This window comes from Triticum aestivum, chromosome 4A (assembly GCF_018294505.1).
Source record: "Triticum aestivum cultivar Chinese Spring chromosome 4A, IWGSC CS RefSeq v2.1, whole genome shotgun sequence".
Classification (NCBI taxonomy): domain Eukaryota; kingdom Viridiplantae; phylum Streptophyta; class Magnoliopsida; order Poales; family Poaceae; genus Triticum; species Triticum aestivum.
Genome location: NC_057803.1, coordinates 120,023,606 through 120,045,462, shown reverse-complemented (window position 1 = coordinate 120,045,462; position 21,857 = coordinate 120,023,606). Strand labels below are relative to the sequence as shown.

Below are 21,857 nucleotides of genomic sequence, written 5' to 3'. Positions count from 1 at the left end.
AAGCCCTCTCCGACACCATATGATGCGAGTGTGTTACTTCGAAAGAATCGAAGAATTGCTAGAGATCAATTGAAATATTCTCAGATTATTGGCTCGCTTATGTACTTAGCAAGTGCTACAAGACCTGACATCTCTTTTGTTGTTAGCAAACTGAGTCGGTTTGTCTCAAAAGCAGGATATGTGCATTGGAAAGCTCTAGAGAGAGTTTTGCGTTATTTGAAAGGCATTGCAAATTATGGAATTCACTACACCGGGTATCCAAAGGTGCTTGAAAGGTATAGTGACTCAAACTGGATCTCAGATGCTGATGAGATGAAGGCCACAAGCGGTTATGTATTCACTCATGGAGGTGGCGCTGTTTCTTGAAAGTCTTGTAAGCAGACCATCTTAACGAGGTCAACAATGGAAGCAGAACTCACATCACTAGATACAGCTACGGTTGAAGTAGATTGGCTTCGCCGGCTCTTGAATGACTTGCCGGTTGTTCAGAAACCTGTACCAGGTGTCCTTATGAACTGCGACAATCAAACTGTGATCACGAAAGTGAGCAGCTCAAAGGATAACATGAAGTCATCAAGACATGTTCAGAGAAGGTTAAAGTCTGTCAGGAAAATGAAAAACTCCAGAGTTATTGCATTGGATTATATCCAAACGTCTAAAAATCTGGCAGATCCTTTTACTAAGGGTCTATCACGTAATGTGATAGATAATGCATCGAGGGAGATGGGTATGAGACCCACAATATGAGTTGTTCACAATGGTAACCTATTCTTTGTGATCGGAGATCCCGTGAATTAGATGTTGAAGACAAGCTATTGGTCAACTGAGAGGAGAGTATCCTTACTATTCACAGTACCACTCCATGAAGATGCAATACTCTCCTAATCTGCATGGCAGGCTGATGTATATCTTAATGTGTTCTAAGTGGCTTATTTAAGTAGAGATGTTATCCTGCAGAACATCTTTTGAAGAACACACCTATATGAGTCCGATTGTCAAACGCCGCAATCTATGAGAGTAGGGTTCTCTCTAGTAAACTCATGAAAGGCCGCGGAGTATGACGCATAAGCTCCACCCGCGAGGAAGACCCACGGTAGCCACGTATCGGTCAAGACTTTATGTGAAGCTAGATTCGCAGAAAACTTGCAGTTCAAGGCTCAGTCCACTGTTCAAGTTGCTTACTAGTGTAGCATAGAGTTCTAGGTGGAAGTTCAACTTAACAGTCTCCACTGCAGTACCGGTATATAAAACAGTGTTTTGGAACCAAATGCAATTTCTGTGTGCCTCTGGGATCTGGTGGGGGATTGCCGGAATTTTGTCTATTTTGGGCCTAGCCCAATAGCAGTCTCAGAAATTCCTAATAAATCCTAGAGGCCCACTTAGCCCATTTGTGCAAGGCAAGTGATACTACTAAAATTTAGTCCCACATTACTAGTTGAGTGGGAGTTGGACCTTCTTATAAGGGAGGTTCTTTCCCCACTTGTATGAGCATGAGAACAAGAGGGATATCCACGCGCGCTCCTCCTCCACCGTCCGCCTCGCCACGCGACGCGGGTTGCGGGAATGAGCCGAGCCGATATCTAAATTTTTGTCACGCACTACGGGTATGCGAAAGGTCACACGGAAGCTGAAAAGATTTTTGCGAAAGTGGAGTTTGAATGCGAATGGTGCAGCCCTTCGACTGCTGGCTGTTTGTTTTGCCTCCCGTCGCTGCCCTCTCGCCTCCTTCTCTTGTGCCTATAAAAGGGAGGTCGCTTCTCCCAGAGAGACGCACCAGAACCTTTTCTTCCTCTCGCCACAAGTTCCTAAGCACTGCGTTGCTGCTACAATCTTCCCCATCCCGGCTTGCGGCGTGCACCGCAGGTCGGGACAGTAGGCCTCCGAAAGCGACCTTTTGAGTCATGTATGGGAGAAGGGTGATAAGGTTTTTGGGAAGTGCTCAACGCGACTACTGGCTGCTTCATCACGGACGATCCGGTCGCCGACGATTACTTCCCCGACGACGACTTCTTCCCCGACGTCCACGATCTCCTCGACGACATGGCAGGCGAGGACACCAACCCCAAGTCCAGCACTTCCACTGCTGCTGTCCCGTACGTGTTCTTACTCTTTCTCTTAGATGTCATGACACAGTTCTTTGCTCTACTTTCCGTCCTACATGTGTTAGGTTCTACTTCATATATGCAACTTCATCTAGTGTCTGTTCTAGATGTATTTAGTTCAAGTTCATATATGCAGATACTCTTTACCTTCTCTCTGACCGAACGCATGACTTGTTTTATCTCTACTATATTAGTCATGCTTTATCTAGTATTTCTGTTAATAAAATCATTCGGTAAATTGCTCATATTTCCAACAAGTAGCACTACGCGAGATGACTGACAGACATAACACAAGCTTTGCTTCTTCTTTTTTTGCAAGTAGCAAATGCGCAGCTCTCTGGGTCTGGTGGTGGTGGTAATTGGGAAGAGTGGGAGCAAGGTTCTGAATTGCTGGCTCGTGCTATTTCTGTGATCTCTTGGGTTTGCACCAGAAACATCAGTCTTCGAGTCACTTTCAGCTTTTCTTGTCTCAAGCTATGACAGTAGTAGTACTAGTCATCTTTCAAATCGCACCTTATGCAGAGGTTTTCTTGTCTCAAGCAGCAAATGACGCTACCTTTGTAAATCTGCCAAACAGATGGACATCAGTTAGTCTAATTCTATGTGTATTAGAGTAGGTGCTAAAGGCGGGCCGAATGGCTACTTCTGTCAACTCTGTGTTAGAAGCCTCGAATCATCGCACCACCTGTTCTGGAACTGCCCGGAGTCTAGACAGGTCTGGACTGCGATCGGGCAATGGCACGGCTGCTCCGCCCTCTCCCTTGCGGATTGCTGGAGCCGCGGGAACTCTAGCACGATCATCCACAACATTTTGGCGCGCACTGATCCATCACGACGACATGGTGCGCGGTCAATCCTGCTGCTCACCTGCTGGGAAATCTAGCAAGAGAGAAACAACTGCACTTTTCGAAGAAGCCTCCCGAGCGTGCGAGAAACCATCAGGCGCATCCGAGATAGCATCGAGCTCTGGAGGATCGCAGGCGCAGCGTGCATCGAGAGCCCCTTCGGGAAGCCACCTTGAGAGAAATTTTCCTTCTCCTGTACTAGGGTTTACGGCCGTATGTGGCTGGCCCTACGCACTTGATCCTCGGATCTTCACCCCCCCCCCCCCCCCCCCTTTGTTTTCCCGCTGCTTCCTGCTATAATCAATGAAAAGCCAACAATTGCTGGATCTTTCAAAAAAAAATTTGTAAAGGTAAAGCTTGGCATCCCCATTGTTCAAAGCCTGCATCCACCACAAGCAAGCGTTAATACTTACTACTAGTACACAAGACAAGGTAAAAACAGTAGCCAATATGAAATTATGTATGGTTTGCTAGTATAAAACTGATGTGCCAGGTTCTGTCATCCGATGGCTCAACATCCCAGCTGGACCGACGCAGAGTGTGCGTTGTCATCTGCCTGCCCAAGCATGGTGTGCTTATGCAGTTTACCTCATAAGCATTAACTTAACAATGCACGGCGAGGCTCCAAACACGAACTGGAGAAGAAAAATGGAGATTCTCTTGAGACCAGCGTCCTGAGAATCGATCGACCAGCATTTCCCTTTAAATTATAGGAGTGTTATGAATGCAGGTTTGGTTCCCTGTTGAGTCCAAAACATACAGGCGAATCAACATGTGGTTGAGTTGGTTAGGGGGACAGTGGTATTCCCAACCCATCAAAGTTCAAATCCTGGTGCTCGCATTATTCCTGTATTTATTTCAGGATTTCCGGCGATGCGCTTACGACGGGAGGAGACGTTTCCGTCGACGACGAGGCGCCTACGGTGACTTCGTAAATCTCAAGATGATATGCCGGCTCGGTCTCTCGGAGATGCTCATAGGGGTAGGGTGTGCGTGTGTGCGTTCATAGGGGTGAGTGTATGCGCGTGTATATGAGCGCTCGTGTCTGTACTGATGCTCAAAAAAAAAAACAGGGCGTACGAAGGTAATCTGCAAGTAGAGGCACACAATAATGCACGCACGGGCAGGGGAAGGGATCAAAGCCGGGCGCAAGACGGACAGAGATGCCGAAACGAAATTATTTGGTCGTCCAGGGAACAGTTTGACTTGAATTCCACATGACCGTGCGACCAGTTCCGTTCCGTTCAGCGTCAGCGTTCACATTGTGGAAACGTGGTCGGATGGCCCTACAGAGGCCACCGGATTAAAGATGGCGGGGGGCAGGTGCAATGCGATGCGATGCGTCCGACCGTAATGCCATTCCTCTTTGCCTTTCTTTGGTTACTCGCATTCGGATCTTGAAAAGCGAGCGAACGAGCAGTGCAAAACCTGTACCCCGGATTGGGAAAGAAGAAGCAGAAACTGTGCGATTTTGTTGTAGCTTTGTGTGGGCTGTGGCATGGCACGGCCTCTGTTTTTGAAAGAAAAAAGAACTTCACGTAGCCGTGGGATCTGAAAACCACCAGGTGAAGAAGCAAGCTCTGATCACATATAATGGGTCTGTGCACCTGAACCATTGCTTTTATTGCACTAGGCGCGAGATTAGGGCGGCCTCAGTGATGAATGATCTTCCACTTCCAGCTAACCATGATCGTCTCCAATACACTACTACTACACGTGCCGCTGATCACTCGCCGATATCAGCTCAAAAGCGCCGCACGGCACGAAAGAGCAAAAATTCCCCCTCCGCTTTATTCGCCGGGATCGGCCACTTGGGATGCCAAAAGAGCCTCTGCTTTCTAGTAATGTTTTTGTTAGCAAATTTGTGGATGATGTTGATGGCGTGGCGGCATGGCGGGACCGCGGAGGGAGGGCCCTTGCAGGAGGAGAAGACTTCGCCGCGAAGCACCTCGACCTCGGCTCAGGCGGGCACCCAGGTGTCGTTGCCTCGTGGCCATGGGGTGGGCTGGGGAGATTGCGCGCCCACCAGCCAATCAGCGCCTGTGGAAATGCCATGCCACCGGTAAAAAAAGGAGCATGGGGATGACTTGTCAACGACGAACGCAGTCGATGCGGTGCAATGCAGGAGTAGTTGTTCATCGGTTGAACCCTGACACTGACGACCCGGGACGACGGATGATGCAGCCTCTGATTACCTTTTGCTGCTTGTTGTACCACAAGCTTGATAATTTGGTTTTGTTCATGGTGTTAGCTTTAATAACTTTGTTACTGCTGTTTCGTTATCCTGTGATACTGTAACCTCGCCAATCTTGAGTGAATGTACCATGTACTCTGCGACGGAGATGCAGAGAGCGGGCTTGTTCAATGAATGTACTCCGCGACGGAGATGCAGAGAAGAAATTCAAGTGCAGAAACCGGAGTACAGACCATAGACAGACAACACCAGAAAGAACAGAAATTCATGACAAGTTCATCACTCAATGGCAATTACGTACAGTAGCATATACAACACATACATACACCCACAACAAACGATCCAAATCACTGCGAGACTACGGACTCCACATGTTGGCCAAAAGCTGCTGCGGAATCACAACGGAATTCCATGCAGCCAGCAAAAAGGAAAATGTTATTCCCCTCCAACACCCCCTATCGTACCAGCGAACCCGACCACCAAATCGTCCACCCTCATCCCGCGTCCCAACAGAACGGCTTCCGGCTCAAGAACAAGAACCGGACCTGCAGCAGCAATTCTTGATTCTTTCTTTTCTTCAGAGATCATCAGATCCATCCCTCCTTCCCCGGGCACGGGCCGGACCGGATCAACCACCGGGCGCGACGCGGCGGCCGCCGCTGCCGCCTTCCTTGGCCCTGGCCTTGCCCTCCTTCCGCTCGCCGCCGGCCGCCTTGCGGTTGCGGGCGAGGCACGGGAAGAGGCACGCGAATATGCTCGCCTTCACCTGCCCGCGCCTCGGCAGAGGCCGCCTCGAGTCGCCCTGCCGCTCCATTGCGGGCCGCCGCTGCTGCAGGCGCCTTCTTGCTCCGAAAGCCAGGAAGAAGGGTCGAGAGGAGCGTGTGAAGGAAGGTTGGCGTGTGGGCTTGTGCTTGTGTGCGATGTGAGGGGAGTGACCGCCAGAGCCGCGCCCTTTTATAGCCAAGCCAATGTACTGGGAAGAGTGAGGGCCAAGGTTCCTTGGGGTGCAAGCAGTTCGAACTCCGTCTTCTGGAAACTTTCGGGTCTGCGCCTCAGCAGCCCTGGCTCGAGTCTGAACCTTGAGATGTCACTGTACTGACTCTACTGCCTGCCTGGGGCAAAGCTTTCTGGATACGCTACCTTCAGAGGTGATGAAGATCTAAATCAGATACGCGCCAGCCTGGTGTGTTTATCCACTGTTACTAGTCAGCCCAGCACACCAGTCCGGTAGTACATACATAACTCACCAGCAAGCAAGCCTGGGTAGAAAGAAAGAAAAAAATATAGTACTGTATGTGTTTTGTGTTGGCTCGCTGCAGGATTCTGTCTGAAAAATGGTGGTTCTGAAGTTCAACACTCCAGCTGGAATGATATAGAAAACTACGCCACTGTCTGCCTGCCTACGATGAGTGGATATAGTTTAAGCACTAACCTACCCATGACCATGGCACTAGAAGAAAATATAGAGATTTTCTCGATCACAACTTTCAGCATGGACCGTTCAGGCCGGGCTCTCCGTTGGCCATGGAGATTGCAAGTGCCCAAACACAGCACAGGGCATAAAATATGATAACCTGCAGGAAAAGCTGTACAATAATGCACTGGCAGCGAACTAAAATACAGCGGCAGATGTACGAGATGTTACAAGGAAAAACTATTTTGTACGCCCGGGGAGAAGTTGACTTGAATTCCACACTGACCAACCTATATATTCTGTTCGCATTGGGGAAAAAGTCTTCGCTCTCTCGGGATGGACAAATTTTCTCTTCACATTTCAGAAGTGTCTGGAATCTTTAAGGCAATGCACGGTAACAAAAGTAATAACGAGAGATAAGAGAAGCAGGAAAACATAACTACTTCAGTAATTAGCAATCAGTTACTCCTCTTGCTTTTTTGAAATGTAAGCAGCATATCTGAATATTTTCATTCTCGAAAATTCATTTATATCTACACAAAACCAAACTGTAGAAGCTCTGGAAATTTAATTGACTGTCTTGGGGAATGCTAATTTCTCAGTGTTAATTGTAGACTAGCATCGCCACAATCCACAGGAGAGCAAGACCTTGGCCTCACTCAATGTTTAAAGGATGAGAAGTCCAATTTTCAGAGGGAAAGATGGAAATGCCTTTGTCTGACCTGTTCCAAGATGCTGGATACAGATCTGACGACCGGGTCTTAAACGACAAGATGAGATGGTCCTCATCATGTTTATTTTTTATGCCGAATTCCGTCTAAGAGTCTAACTACAAGATGTAGACACCACTCTGTTTTGATGCCTCCAATGTAAGCGGCAAAGCCTAATTATTTAGGGGATATATAGGAAATAAGGTAAGTTGAATTGCTTTACATCTGAGCAAGATTCCTGCTTATCTGGTGCTTATTACTATATGAAGCTAGTGAACTGGCCTTTTGACTTGAATTTGGCGCAATGAAAACGTGCTTCTCTTGGGTTCCATCAGATTACTAGATGCTTTGCACATGTCCACTTGCTCAAGCATTACCAACACTACAAGCTACCCATCACTAACTAATAAACTAACATTAGATGATCCGTTGGTCACACCTGATGACCTGAAGTTACTAGGAAGTGAGGACTATGAAAAATTCACATCGGGAGCATAATCATGGATGCTGATCAGCATATTATTCTAGGTGACCCAGTATTTCTTGGTTATAATGGAAGATAAAAGAGGATCCAATTGATGTACAAGTGAAGAAAATCACCAAAATGAAGGAGTACTCTATTATGATCTATTAGAATGTGCTTGAAGCAATACAGAACCATGATATACTTGGTATAGTACAAACTAAATGTACAATACAGACTTCCAAGTAGAATCTTCGGCCTACAGCTCACCTGTTATCTGTCACTTCAGCAGTTACTTGGGTGGGACAACCAATGTATAGATTAGCAATGCCGAAATGATGATAATAGCCCCTACCAAGGTAAACCTTGGGCTTGTCCACAACATCAAGTTAGACCTCTCAGCTCTTTTGATTGGATCGACTTCTTCTGACAATGGATACTCACTGCGCCGTGGGTTCCAGGTCACATATTTGTTCGGTGAGAACTCCGAGAATAGGGTCTTCTTCCCTTTCTTCTTAAAGGTAGACCAAGCCTTATCCCAGTCGGTTGACGATGAGTCACCTGAAAAGTAAGACAAAGAAATGATTCAACCTGCAAACATGTTTTCATCGTATACAAAATTCGGCAACCAAATGTGGATGTTTTCACCGGCAAACAGTGTGATGATTATATCTCTTTCAAATAAACTTTGCCGACCTACAATTTCCAGTTATGTCATACATCATCGCATATCAAATTCATATGTAGCTCAAGAAAATCCTCCAATCAAGTTGTTATATGGTGTTTGGTACTTAAAGAGGTTGAATGTTCAGGAGGTTCCTTTTCTTCAAGTGGCTTGGGAGTCTGCTTATGTTACGAAATATAACATGCTCTGAGAACGACTGAATACTAGGGTCATACTTCAACAAAGTATTGTTGCTCTTTATGACACAATGCAACAGAGGAATCACATATCCTTTTCTTTCATCTCTCTGCTGGATAATAGTGCTGGAGTTCAATAAGGGAGCTTTACAATAATTGATTTACTCTTCAATTTTGTCAATCTAGGTGTACTGGATGTTTCGTCGATATTTTTTTTTAACTCTAGACATTAAATCGTGTAATTGACAAAAAAAGCAATGATTGGACCTGGAAAATTTCCCAATATATTGGCCTTCCAGGGAAAGGGCAGAGGGGGAAAACCTTAATGCATAGCAAACAGCTAGAGTATTAACTCTGGTGTTTGTTTCTTTGTATTTAGTTATGAAACCTTTTACATACTGTTTCACCGAGTACTTTTTTATCGAAGTGTTCTATTAATATCTTATAACAGTAGGATGTCATAGGTTACTGTTCCACTTCAAAATAATATTGAATGGAAGTGGTGGTCCACTATCTGTTCTGACATCTTCCTTTGGTGCCAAATTAATACCTATCACAAGGTGCACATATTATCAGTAACCTGTTATAACAAACTATGCGTAACAGGACCTTTTAAATCTAACCCAAAAAAGGAACTTCACAATCCACCAGTTATTATCCATCAAATCAAATATATAACCAAACAAGGGCAAATATCCAGTATTGACCAGTGAAAAGAAGAAGAATCTTTCATCATATTTGAATCTAAGAAACTAAGATCTCGTTCATATGGATTATGGATAGAAAAGATATGACAAAGTAAAAATTTATGAAAGAAGAACCACTGTGATCTCCACTTTGGTCTTGAAATCAGGGCACACGTTTGTACTTGGTAAAAGATATACCTAGTACGGTGAAGGAAAGCTGTGCCGTGGCAAAGACTGATGATGAAGCATAAATGACTTGATCAGAGAAATCAGGCATAACTGCAGGTTTGGTGTTGTTGGAGAAATCAATACAGTATTGTTCGCTGTCACTTGTTTGAAAAAGGAGGTAAATAGATGCCGACGAAGCGAGAACCTATTGCTAGATCAATAAACGACCTGTAAAGAACACTAATGAGAGACAACCTTAACACCGGCCTTTATTGTAGACGCAGTTGTGAACATGCAGTGACCTGCGAGCGCACACATGAAGAGAGCACACCTTTCGGTTGAAATAAAGGAAGCAAACATTGCATTTCACTTCAAATCTTACTATGTTAGCACATGAAATGAGGCATTCAGACTGTTCTGCAATCTGTATGGTCCAGTAAGCAGATCATGTCTGAACGAATAAAGTGAGCATCAGCAGCTTGAATTTCTGATGCAGTGATCGGGCTAATACTATGGTATTCTAGAGGGGTGACACTATCACTACAACACAACAACCGTGAGACTAGTGGCAGAGCTAAGCGGTAATTAAGTAATCAACAGCGGCATTTCATCAAACACCTACACGCTACAGGGAGCAACGAGAGACCCAACAGATGCTAGTATGGTGTGGTGTGCTGCTCATACCTTCGTCCCTGCCGCGCTTGTCCGGGGAGCCTCGGGAGCAGCGAGGGGCGAGCGCGAGGGCAGGCCGTCGAGCCAAGAATCTCCCGGAAACCAGTAGTATCCCCATGGCCCCTCCCCGTCCGAGATTCTACCGATCAGGAAGGATTCTTTCCCCGCGGCCTCTCTGCTTATCGCGGTGGGGGCGGGGCGGGGCGGGGCGAGGAGAGGAGGAGGCGTGGCTGAGAGAGCGCTTGGAGTCGCCTGGCTGCTTGCGTGGACGCAAGGAGGACGGCGACATGGCAACCGTGTGGCTCTCCCTGCACCAGAGAACCCTCACGTCTCCGGTACGGTGGCCGGCACGGGTGATGCAAAGAAAAGAAGATTTGCTATGCTAATTTGTTGTTTTCCGCAGTTGTTTTCCAATTCGAAACAACCTGCAAAGGTTTCTGAATTTTGACACCTCCACTATTTCTTCCTGCGATTTCTTCTGCTCCTTTTTCTCTTGTCCGTTTTTTTCGGAGGTTTTCTTCTGCTCCTGACTCATGAAAAAGGAAAAGTCTTTCTATCAACCGGCTGACCCCGCTCTGAAATAAACCGCTTCGCTTGCTCACCACGTGGTTATGTGGATCACGCACCGCTTTCTTTCCCTGACCTTATCCCTTCCTCAGCTACAAACGGACGGTCTCCTCTTTTCTCTCCGTCGTCTCCCACCTCCTGATCTCATGTCTCTTCTTCGCTTCCTTTTTTGATGCAAGCTTGCAAGGCGCCGCTGCCTAAACCTGATTCTCGTCACTCCAACGCTACAAAGGAGCGGCGCCGCTCGCCATGTGCTGCTGCAAGCCGGAGGCACCTGTATTGCGCGGCCAGCAACCGTCCTGCAAGGTCGACACCGGCTTCTCTTTTGCTACCCCGAGTTTGCCGAAGACACAGGCGTCGTGCGTGACGCGTGATACTGCGATGGGACGCAGGGCCATGCTGTCCACGGCCGCCGGGTGGTTTGTGCGGAGATGGAGCCTCCGCTCGTGGCCGCCAGCGCTGAACATCGCGGGCGGCAGCCATGGCCGGCTAGGTGCTCCTTGGGTAGCTTGTGCTCGTGGCCGCCAGCGCTGAGCATCGCTTGCTGCCAGTGTCGGGCGCTGTAAGCGCGAGTGGCTTGTGCTGCAATGGTGCTTACATGTGTGGCCACAGGCGCCGTGATGGAGCATCGCATGCGTCCGTCGATGCTGTGATTAAGCATCGCAGGCTCTGCGACGACATCATGCTGCGACAGCGACCATGGCCATGCTGTCAGGCATGCTTCAGCCATCATGGGAATGCTTCAACGACGACGGACGGTGTAATGCTTCGACAACCACGGCCTGTTGCGACGGCATCGACGATGGCCATGTTGCAGGCGTGCTTCAATGGTCGTGGCAATGCTTTGACGACGACGACCGCAACAATTGCTTTGGTGCCCATGGCAAGGCGTCAACGATCACGACCATGCAACGAGACATGCTTCAATGGTCGTGGCGATCCTTTGACAACGACGGCCGCAGCAATGCTTTGATACCCATGATGAGGCGTCAACGACCATGGCCATGCAACGAGACATGCTTCAATGGTCGTGGCGATGCTTCGATGACGACAGTCGCGTCAATGCTTTGACAGCCATGGCGACGAGGCATGGCGTGATGGAGTCGATAATCGCGACATGCAACAAGGTATGCTTAAAAGGTCGTGCCGATGCTTCGATGGCCACGGCAATGAGGCATCGCGCGTCGACGACCTCAACCATGCAACGTGGCGTGCTTCAATGTCATGGCGATGCTTCGACGACGACAGTCGCGACAATGCTTCAACGACCATGACGACAAGGCATGCCGTGATGGAGTCGACAACCATAGTCATGCAGCGAGGCGTGCTTCAATGGTCGTGGTGATGCTTCAACAGCGACGGTCGCGGCAATGCTTCGACGACCACGGCAACGAGGTGTGTCGTGCATCGACGACCGCGGCCATGCAATGAGGCGTGCTTCAATGGCGTAGCGATGCTTTGACGACGACGGCCGCCGTAATGCTTCGACGATAGAGGCGACGAGGCATCCGTGCATTGACAACCGCGGCCATGCAACGAGGCGTGCTTCAATGGCGTGGCGATGCTTGAACGTCGACGGTTACACCAATGCTTCGACGACCACGACAATGAGGCATGTCGTGAATCGATGACCGCGAGCATGCAACGAGGCGTGCTTCAATGGCGTGGCGATGCTTCGACGACGACGGTCGTGGCAATGCTTCGACGACCACAGTGACCAGGTGTGCCGTGCATCGACGACCGCAGCCATGCAAATAGGCTCTGTTTGGTATAAAGATAATGTAACATCCCAAATTTTCAATTTGGAATGTTATACATTAGATCATCATTGCATATCATATTTTATTTGCATTTTAGCTTGATCCTAGAAATCCTACGCAACTCAAGGACCCATGGAGAGAGTTGGGGATTTCGTTATTTTCATATTTGAGTTTTCTCAAATTTTTGAAAATAGGATCATTTGATTTAATTATTTTATCTTCAATACTTCTAATTATAAAAATAAGTGATAGGGAATAAAATGACTTTCCCAAAATAAAGGAATATTGAGGATTTAATAAAAAATCAAATAAGATTTTATTTCGGTGTTTTCTCTCTATTTTATTTGAATTAGGAAAAATGCGCGTTTTTCAAAATTGCATTTAGGCCCCAAATAAATGTTCACCTTGTCCGGCTTGATTTTAGAAGTCGGGGAAAATTTATTTAGGGATTTTTGGAGTCCATTTAATATTTCTTTTCTTTCCTTTTCTGCACGTCCAAATTTGTTAAAAAAACGCGCCACCGACCTAACCGGGCCGTGTCCGTCTAGGACTCCTGGCCCGGCCGACCTTATAAGCCAGGGGAAGCCGCCCCTCAGCCCACCCTGCATCCCGCCGAAACCCTAGCCCGCCTGAGCCGCCGCCGCCCGCGCCGCCGCCTCCGGAGCCGCCGCCGCAGGCTCGCCGCCCGCCCGCCGGAGCCGCCACCGTCGCCGGTAACCGCCGCCACCGCCGGTGGTTTTCTACGAAAAACCGATCGGTTTTTCGTTAGAACTCGCGGTTTATTTTTTTAGATTTGTTTTTTTCTGTTTATTTATTTAGAGGACGTTCGTCCGTACGTTCGTTTTAATGAACGATTTTCGTCGTTTAGCCACAGACAGCGAACGTTCGTTCGTTAGCCTGTTAGTCGTTTTTCTTTTTCTTGGATTATCCGTGATTATTTCTGATCCGATTTTCGTTTTAGTTTAACTTTTCGTTCGTTTGTCGGAATGAGGCGATTCAAGCGCTTAGAGTTTCGTCTCGAAACGCTCTTTCCGTTTAACCAAATCAAACAATTTTTTGCTTCTGTAAAATTTGACTTAGATCCAGATTAGTAGATGAAGCTCGTTTCTTTCGCCGTTTGACTTCCGTCGCTTCGTTTGATTTGTTTCCTTTTTGCAAACCGGAGTTCTTAAGTTGAACTTTTTGGTTAGATCTCTTATTTGAGTTTTACCTGTGCATTAGTTGAGTACTTATTGTATGCTTGTTTGTTTGTTTGCGTTAGAGTACCCGGAGTGCGCCGCTTGCTACTTCGAATCTCTAGGATTCACGGATCATTAGCAAGGCAAGTAACACTTTGATCATACCTCTTACTACCCAATTTTTATTGCATTAGATCAATCCTCAAACATTGCATGATTAGGATCTAATTAAATTGTAGGTTTTGGGAAAGTAGATGAGGTAGTACCTATTACCTGTTTTATTATCAAACCCTTGGGAGTTACTTCTATGTTTGCATATATTGCCATGCTATGCTAGTAGACGTGGATTGGGTGAGTGTATCCATGACAGATGTGAGATTGATAATTAATGATTTATTTAAGGTGGCAACTTTAATACACATCTGGGTGGATTGAGGCACCTGGGTATTCCAGCGATTGCCTGTTTTTCTTTATGGACCGCCACCCAGGCTCAAAGGGATCATGAGATTATTCAAGCTAGAAACTTCCGTGTGTAGCCACAAGCTACTATGGGCTCTGGCATAGTTGATTAAGTCGTGCGAACTCTTACAGTGGTAGACTAGCAGATGTAGGGGAAAGTAGGTGTAACGGTCTACCCGATCGTAAGGTGCTAGCGCTTCTGAAAGACTATGTCTCGGTCATCCATTTCTCAAACACCCTGTAGTGCGAGAATTCCAATGGAGGAGATCGAGTCTTGTGGGGAAAAGTGCGCAAACCTCTGCAGAGTGTATAAACTAATCACGGTTAGCCGTGTCCCCGGTTATGGACATCTTGAGTATCTAGTACTTGGATTATCATGTGAATCTCATCATGTGACTTTAATTATTTTGTTGGGTTTTAATGATGATGCTTATTTGGGATTGAGAGGGTGTCTACACTCTCAATGTTTAACAACCACCATGATAGTTAAATAAAATTTATTCCTTTGCAGTAGAGAAAAATTGGCTTTACGCAAAACTGTAATCGTAGAGCTTTCCACCAGCCATATATGCATGTAGTATAGCCTATTTCTGTTCATTGCTCTTTATGTGTTACATTGCCAGCATATTTCATGTGCTGACCCGTTTTCGGGCTGCAACGTTCATGTTGCAGTCTTTTCAGACGACGAGTAAAGCGCTTTAGGTCGTGGTTCTATACTCAGTGATGTCGTTGGAGTTGATGGACTCACTTATCTTCCAAGCCTTCCGCTGTTATCGTTATTAGATGGCCTTAAGCCATATTATTTGTAATAATTTCTCTTTTGAGACACTCGTTGTAATAAGTGTGTGATTGCTACTCTGTTATAAATCCTGCAAGTACTGTGCGTGTCAGCATTACTGATCCAGGGATGACACTGAAGCACAGAGATCGGACCGTTTGAGGTCTGGTCGCTACAAGATGGTATCAGAGCACACACTGACTGTAGAACACGACCACTAAGATAAAGACCTAGATCACTACTCACTCTTCTCATTTCTGACTTCTCATCTTTTCTACTCTTTTAGGATGGCGGATGCAAGGAACAAGTTCATGCAACCGGATGAAGATACACCCTTTGGACGCCACCTGAAGGAAGTCACTAAGTACCTGAACATCAGAGTACCAAGCTTCACTGGGACCTACAACGTCACTTTACCCGAGGAGGAGCGCTGGATGATTGAAGTTCAAGTTCCAGGAAGGACATTCATGTCAGTCACCGAGCCCATAGAGTTTTCCTTTGATGCACCAACCTGGAGTCTAGAAAAGAGCATGGCAGCCCACATCACCATGGGACGTATTGGAGAAGTTTACCGCAATGATCTCGAGGATACTATCTACCAGATTTGTGGGCGCCGAGATGAGCATTTGGAGATGATCAGCACCAGGAAGGATAGATCAATCACAGCTTTTATCCAGAAATTAAACCAGCACATTCGACGTCAGGAGAACCAGATGTGCGCAGACATGATAGATCTGAAGAAGGCGATGACAAGAATCACGGAGCTGGAGGAAGAACTCAAGGCTACACGTGAAGATTATGAGGAGGAAATCGTCGTACTAGTGGAGAAGAATAACGACCTGATTAAGAAGATCGGAATATTCATAGGAGACCCTACACCAGTAGAAGAAGACGAAGAACCCAAGGAGATTCGCCGGAAGACTACATCATCATCGATGACACCGACTCTGACCTGAGCGATGATTACTACGTTAACGAAGCTGGAGCAGATATCATGGAGTCTGCAACCAAGAATATTTCTAGTAGACCACCACATCAGTAGTAGTATTCCACCATGTAAATAGAGTAGTCCGAGCACTTTCGCGATAGTTCTAGATCGATTGTATGCCTTGATTGATTGAGTGAAATGCTTGTGATTGTCTCATGTGCATATGGGTAGTGTTTTCTCTCTAGACCTCTCTTTATTCTTAAATCTCATATTTTCTAAACCCATCAGATGCCTCCGAGACGTGACAATGCATTTGCATTTCCACCGGAGCTCACTCAGTTGATCTAGCAGCAGAATGCGTTGATGCAGTTGCTAGTCCAAAATCAGAATTAGGGGAACAACAACAACAACAACAACAACAACCCACCACCACCACCTGTTGATCACTTAACCCGTTTCCTTAGACTGAATCCGCCGGTGTTTTCTAGTAGCACCGAGCCTATAGTAGCAGATGATTGGCCCCGCAAGATTGGAAGGGAGTTAACCACTACAGGATGTACTGATACTGAGAAGGTGCGGTTTACCGCACATCAGTTGGATGGACCAGCAGCATCATAGTGGGAGAATTACATTGTCACTATCCTATAGCCACGGTGACATGGGACCAATTTCAGCAGGCTTTCCGTACCGCCCATGTTTCAGCAGGACCTATGGCCATGAAGAAGCGTGAGTTTCGCAATTTGCGCCAAGGAGGACGGACAGTTGGCCAATACGTGGATGACTTTAGTAAGTTAGCACGTTATGCTCCGGATGACGTTGCTACGGATGCAGCTAAGCAGGAGAAGTTTCTGGAAGGACTGAATGATGAGTTGAGCATGCAGTTGATGGTAGCAACCTTCAACAACTACCAGGAACTGGTAGATCGTGCTCTTATGATTGAAGGGAAGCAGCAGCAGATTGAGAACTGCAAGAGGAAGTATGGACAAGGGAAGTACAATTCAGGAGCTCAGCAGAAGCCACGTTTTACCCCGAAAACGGGAGGACATTTCAGCATACCCATGGAGGAGGAAGTTCGCATAATCATAATGACCCCAAGAATGGTAATGGGAATGGGGGAAGCAACGGTCAGAACCGTACCAACCCATCAACCCCAGCCAAGAGATACCTAAGCCAAGTCACTTGCTATAAGTGTCAGAAGACCGGACATTATGCCAATGAATGTCCTGAAACCCAGAATGGTAATGCCAATGGAAGCTCTGGGAAGAAGCCAAACCCTTTCAACAGGGGACAGGTGAACCACGTTAACGTGGAGGAGGTTGAAGCCCAGCCAGATGCAGTAATAGCTAAGTTTTTGGTTAAGTCATTTACTGCAATCGTTCTTTTCGATGCTGGTGCATCGCATTCATACATATCAAGGGGATTCGTGGATAAGTATAAACTGCCCACCAAGGTTCTTAGAACACCCACGTTAGTAAGCTCACCAGGAGCGGAGTATATGGCCAGTAAAGGATGTTTTCAAGTGCCATTGAGTATAGGTAGGCATGTGTTTCCCTCGGATTTAATCATTTTGGAATCACAAGGTTTGGATGTAATTCTGGGTATGGATTGGCTATCGATGTATGGAGGAAACATCGATTGCGCCAGTAAGTCGATTTTGCTTACCACCCCAGAAGGGAGAAGGATCAAGTATGTATCACGACATGTGCCGAATAGGACTCAAGTAAATTCCCTAACATGAGTTGTACAGGAGGAAGTATAGGTGGTAAAGGATTTTCCGTATGTGTTTCCAGAAGAGTTGCCAGACATGCCACCGGATAGAGACATTGAGTTTTTGATTGAGCTTTTGCCAGGCACATGACCAATATCTAAGAGACCGTATAGAATGCCTGCAAATGATTTGGAGGAGATTAAGAAGCAGATTAAGGAGTTACTGGATAAGGGATATATTCGCCCAAGTTCATCACCTTGGGGATCACTAGTACTTCTAGTGGAAAAGAAGGATGGATCATTAAGGATGGTTGTTGATTATCGAGGATTGAATGAAGTGACAATCAAGAATAAGTACCCACTGTCGTTCATCAATGATCTGTTTGACCAATTGCAAGGAGTAAAGGTATTTTCCAAGATCGATTTGCGATCAGGATACCACCAGTTGAAGATTCGAGAGCAGGACATACTTAAGACAACTTTTACTACGAGGTAGGGGTTGTATGAGTATACCGTTATGTCATTTGGTCTGACTAACGCACCTGCTTATTTTATGAACATGATGAACAAAGTGTTTATGGAGTTTTTGGATAAGTTCATCGTAGTGTTCGTTGATGATATTCTAGTTTACTCGAAGAATGAAGAAGAACATAAGGAACATTTGTGTTTGGTACTTGGTAAGCTCAGAGAACATCAGTTATACGCCAAGTTCAGCAAATGTGAGTTTTGGTTGAAGGAAGTTGGATTCCTCGGACATGTTATATCCGGAGAAGGAATAGCAGTAGATCCCACCAAAGTTGTCACTGTGACAAATTGGGAAGCCCCAACAACACTTGGAGAGATCCAGAGTTTTCTTGGACTCATAGGATACTATCGGAGATTCATTGAAAATTTCTCGAAGATTGCAAAACCTATGACAGAGTTGTTGAAGAAGGATACCAAGTTCAATTGGACTGAGGAATGTGAGTCCAGTTTCCAGGAGTTGAAGAAACATTTGGTTACCTCGCTAGTGTTGATTGTACCAGATCAGCGCAAGGATTATGAGGTGTATTGCGACGCTTCACGTCGAGGACTTGGAGCAGTGCTTATGCAGGAGGGAAGAGTTGTTTCGTATGCTTCATGACAGCTTAAGCCCCATGAGTTGAATTATGCTACACATGATTTGGAGTTAGCAGCCGTAGTGCACGCCTTAAAGACGTGGAGACATTTTCTCATCGAAAACCATTATGAGGTGTACATGGATCACAAGAGTTTGAAGTACATCTTCACGCGGAAGGAGTTGAATCTCAGGCAAAGAAGATGGTTGGAGCTCATCAAGGATTATGACATGAGATTGCATTATCATCCCGGAAAGGCTAACATAGTAGCTGATGCGTTGAGCCACAAGAGCCAGGTCAACACACTAATGACCGGAGAGTTACCAAAGGAGTTAGCCGAGGATCTTCGTGAGCTATGTTTGGAGATAGTTCCAAGAGGCTATGTAGTAGCATTGGAAATTCAGTCTACTCTGATGGATAAGATCAGAGAAGTTCAGAAGACCGACAAGGAGATTGCCACCCTAAAGGAGAAGATGAGCAAGGGAAAAGTTAAAGGTTTTCGTGAGGATGAACACGATACCTTATGGTTTGAGGACCGTGTTTATGTGCCTAATGACCTAGAGATCAGGAAGTTGATTCTGCAAGAGGCCCATGACTCACCATACTCGATTCACCCAGGAAATACTAAGATGTATTTGAATTTGAAGGATACTTTCTGGTGGACCGGAATGAAGAAAGATATTGCGGAGTATGTAGCAGTTTGTGATGTATGTCAGAGAGTAAAGGTAGAGCATCAGAAGCCAGCAGGATTGCTACAACCATTGCCGATACCCGAATGGAAGTGGGATAAGCTAGGCATGGATTTTATCACGGGTTTACCCAGGACCCGTTCAGGCTATGACTCAATATGGGTTGTAGTCGATCGTTTGACGAAGGTAGCTCATTTAATCCCAGTGAAGACTACTTACAGCAGTGCCAAGTTGGCTAAGATATACATGACTAGGATCGTATGTCTGCATGGAGTTCCAAGGAGCATTGTATCAGATAGAGGAACCCAGTTTACCTCAAAGTTCTGGAATCAGTTGCATGAAATTTTGGGTACCAGGCTAGAGTTCAGTACAACTTTTCATCCTCAGACAGATGGACAGATCGAGAGAGTCAATCAGATTTTGGAGGACATGCTGAGAGCTTGTGTGCTAGATTATGGATCTAGTTGGGACGACAATTTGCCATACACGGAGTTCTCTTACAACAATAGTTATCAATCCAGTTTGAAGATGGCCCCTTTTGAAGCCTTGTACGGAAGAAGGTGCAGAACACCATTGTCGTGGGATGAAGTTGGAGACCACCAGTTGTTTGAACCGGATTTGATTAAGAAGTCTGAAGAGAAGGTGAAGTTGGTTCGCGATAGGCTCAAGGTAGCCCAGTCCAGGCAAAAGAGCTATGCAGATTCTAAACGCAAGGAGACAGTTTACGAAGTCGGAGACAGAGTTTATCTCCGTGTATCCCCGCTTTGAGGAGTTAAGCGCTTTGGAGTTAAGGGAAAATTAGCGCCACATTTCATACAAAGTTTTGGAGCGTATGGGAGAAGTTGCTTACAAGTTGGAGTTGCCCGAAGGATTGTCAGGAGTTCACGATGTGTTCCACATTTCCCAGTTGAAAAAGTGCCACACAGAGATGGCTAATATACCGCTAAGAGATACAGTGCCACTGGAAGCGATTCAGTTGGATAGTGATTTGACCTATGAGGAGAAACCAATTAAGATTCTCGAATATGCCAACCGAGCCACCCGCAGCAAGGTTATCAAGTTTTGTAAAGTTCAGTGGAGCCACCATAGCGAGAATGAAGCCACCTGGGAGCGAGAGGAAGATCTGCTGAAGGACCACCCTCACCTATTTTCTAGCCAACCCGAATCTTGAGGGCGAGATTCATCTTAAGAGGGGTAGGTTTGTAACATCCCAAATTTTCAATTTGGAATGTTATACATTAGATCATCATTGCATATCATATTTTATTTGCATTTTGGCTTGATCCTAGAAATCCTACGCAACTCAAGGACCCATGGAGAGAGTTGGGGATTTCGTTATTTTCATATTTGAGTTTTCTCAAATTTTTGAAAAATAGGATCATTTGATTTAATTATTTTATCTTCAATAATTCTAATTATAAAAATAAGTGAGAGGGAATAAAATGACTTTCCCAATAAAGGAATATTGAGGATTTAATAAAAAATCAAATAAGATTTTATTTCGGTGTTTTCTCGCTATTTTATTTGAATTAGGAAAAATGCGCGTTTTTCAAAATTGCATTTAGGCCCCAAATAAATGTTCACCTTGTCCGGCTTGATTTTATAAGCCGGGGAAAACTTATTTCGGGATTTTTGGAGTCTATTTAGTATTTCTTTTCTTTCTTTTTCTGCACGTCCGAATTTGTTAAAAAAATGCGCCACCGACCTAACCGGGCCGTGTCCGTCTAGGACTCCTGGCCCGGCCGGCCTTATAAGCTGGGGGAAGCCGCCCCTCAGCCCACCCCGCACCCTGCCGAAACCCTAGCCTGTCCGAGCCGCCGCCGCCCGCCCGCCGGAGCCGCCACCGTCGCCGGTAACCGCCGCCACCGCCGTTGGTTTTCTACGGAAAACCGATCGGTTTTTCGTTAGAACTCGCGGTTTATTTTTTAGATTGGTTTTTTCGGTTTATTTATTTAGAGGATGTTCGTCCGTACGTTCGTTTTAACGAACGGTTTTCGTCGTTTAGCCACAGACAGCGAACGTTCGTTCGTTAGCCTGTTCGTCGTTTTTCTTTTTCTCGGATTATCCGCGATTATTTCTGATCGCGATTTCTGATCCGATTTTCATTTTAGTTTAACTTTTCGCTCGTTTGTCGGAAGGAGGCGATTCAAGCGCCTAGAGTTTCGTCTCGAAACACTCTTTCCGTTTAACCAAATCAAACAATTTTTTGCTTCTGTAAAATTTGACTTAGATCCAGATTAGTAGACGAAGCTCGTTTCTTTCGCCGTTTGACTTCCGTCGCTTCATTTGATTTGTTTCCTTTTTGCAAACCGGAGTTCTTAAGTTGAACTTTCTGGTTAGATCTCTTATTTGAGTTTTACCTGTGCATTAGTTGAGTACTTATTGTATGCTTGTTTGTTTGTTTGCGTTAGAGTACCCGGAGTGCGCCGCTTGCTACTTCGAATCTCTAGGATTCACGGATCATTAGCAAGGTAAGTAACACTTTGATCATACCTCTTACTACCCAGTTTTTATTGCATTAGATCAATCCTCAAACATTGCATGATTAGGATCTAATTAAATTGTGGGTTTTGGGAAAG

The 21,857-nt window shown here is 45.9% G+C and overlaps 1 protein-coding gene across 2 annotated transcripts; it reads right to left on the bottom strand.

Moving 5' to 3' along the window:
- Nucleotides 1-5,405: 5,405 nt before the first annotated feature.
- LOC123085535 (uncharacterized) lies at nucleotides 5,406-10,441 on the bottom strand. Of its 2 annotated transcripts, XM_044507187.1 has the most exons (3): nucleotides 10,128-10,441; nucleotides 9,474-9,554; nucleotides 5,406-8,289 (listed from the first exon to the last, which is right to left on the bottom strand). In XM_044507187.1, the coding sequence occupies exons 1-3, from the start codon at nucleotides 10,231-10,233 to the stop codon at nucleotides 8,021-8,023; spliced, it is 456 nt and encodes a 151-aa protein (XP_044363122.1). In that variant the 5' UTR covers nucleotides 10,234-10,441; the 3' UTR covers nucleotides 5,406-8,020. The 2 variants fall into 2 exon arrangements, with proteins under 2 accessions (XP_044363122.1, XP_044363123.1); XM_044507188.1 differs by lacking the exon at nucleotides 9,474-9,554 and having other exon boundaries at nucleotides 10,128-10,433.
- Nucleotides 10,442-21,857: the final 11,416 nt, after the last annotated feature.

Coding starts and splice junctions, on each gene's coding strand:
- LOC123085535 (XM_044507187.1), bottom strand. CDS start 10,233: ATGGGGATACTACTGGTTTCCGGGAGATTCTTGGCTCGACGGCCTGCC. Junction 9,555..10,127: donor CAAGCGCGGCAGGGACGAAG/GTATGAGCAGCA, acceptor CCAAACCTGCAG/TTATGCCTGATTTCTCTGAT. Junction 8,290..9,473: donor GCTTTCCTTCACCGTACTAG/GTATATCTTTTA, acceptor CTTACTTTTCAG/GTGACTCATCGTCAACCGAC.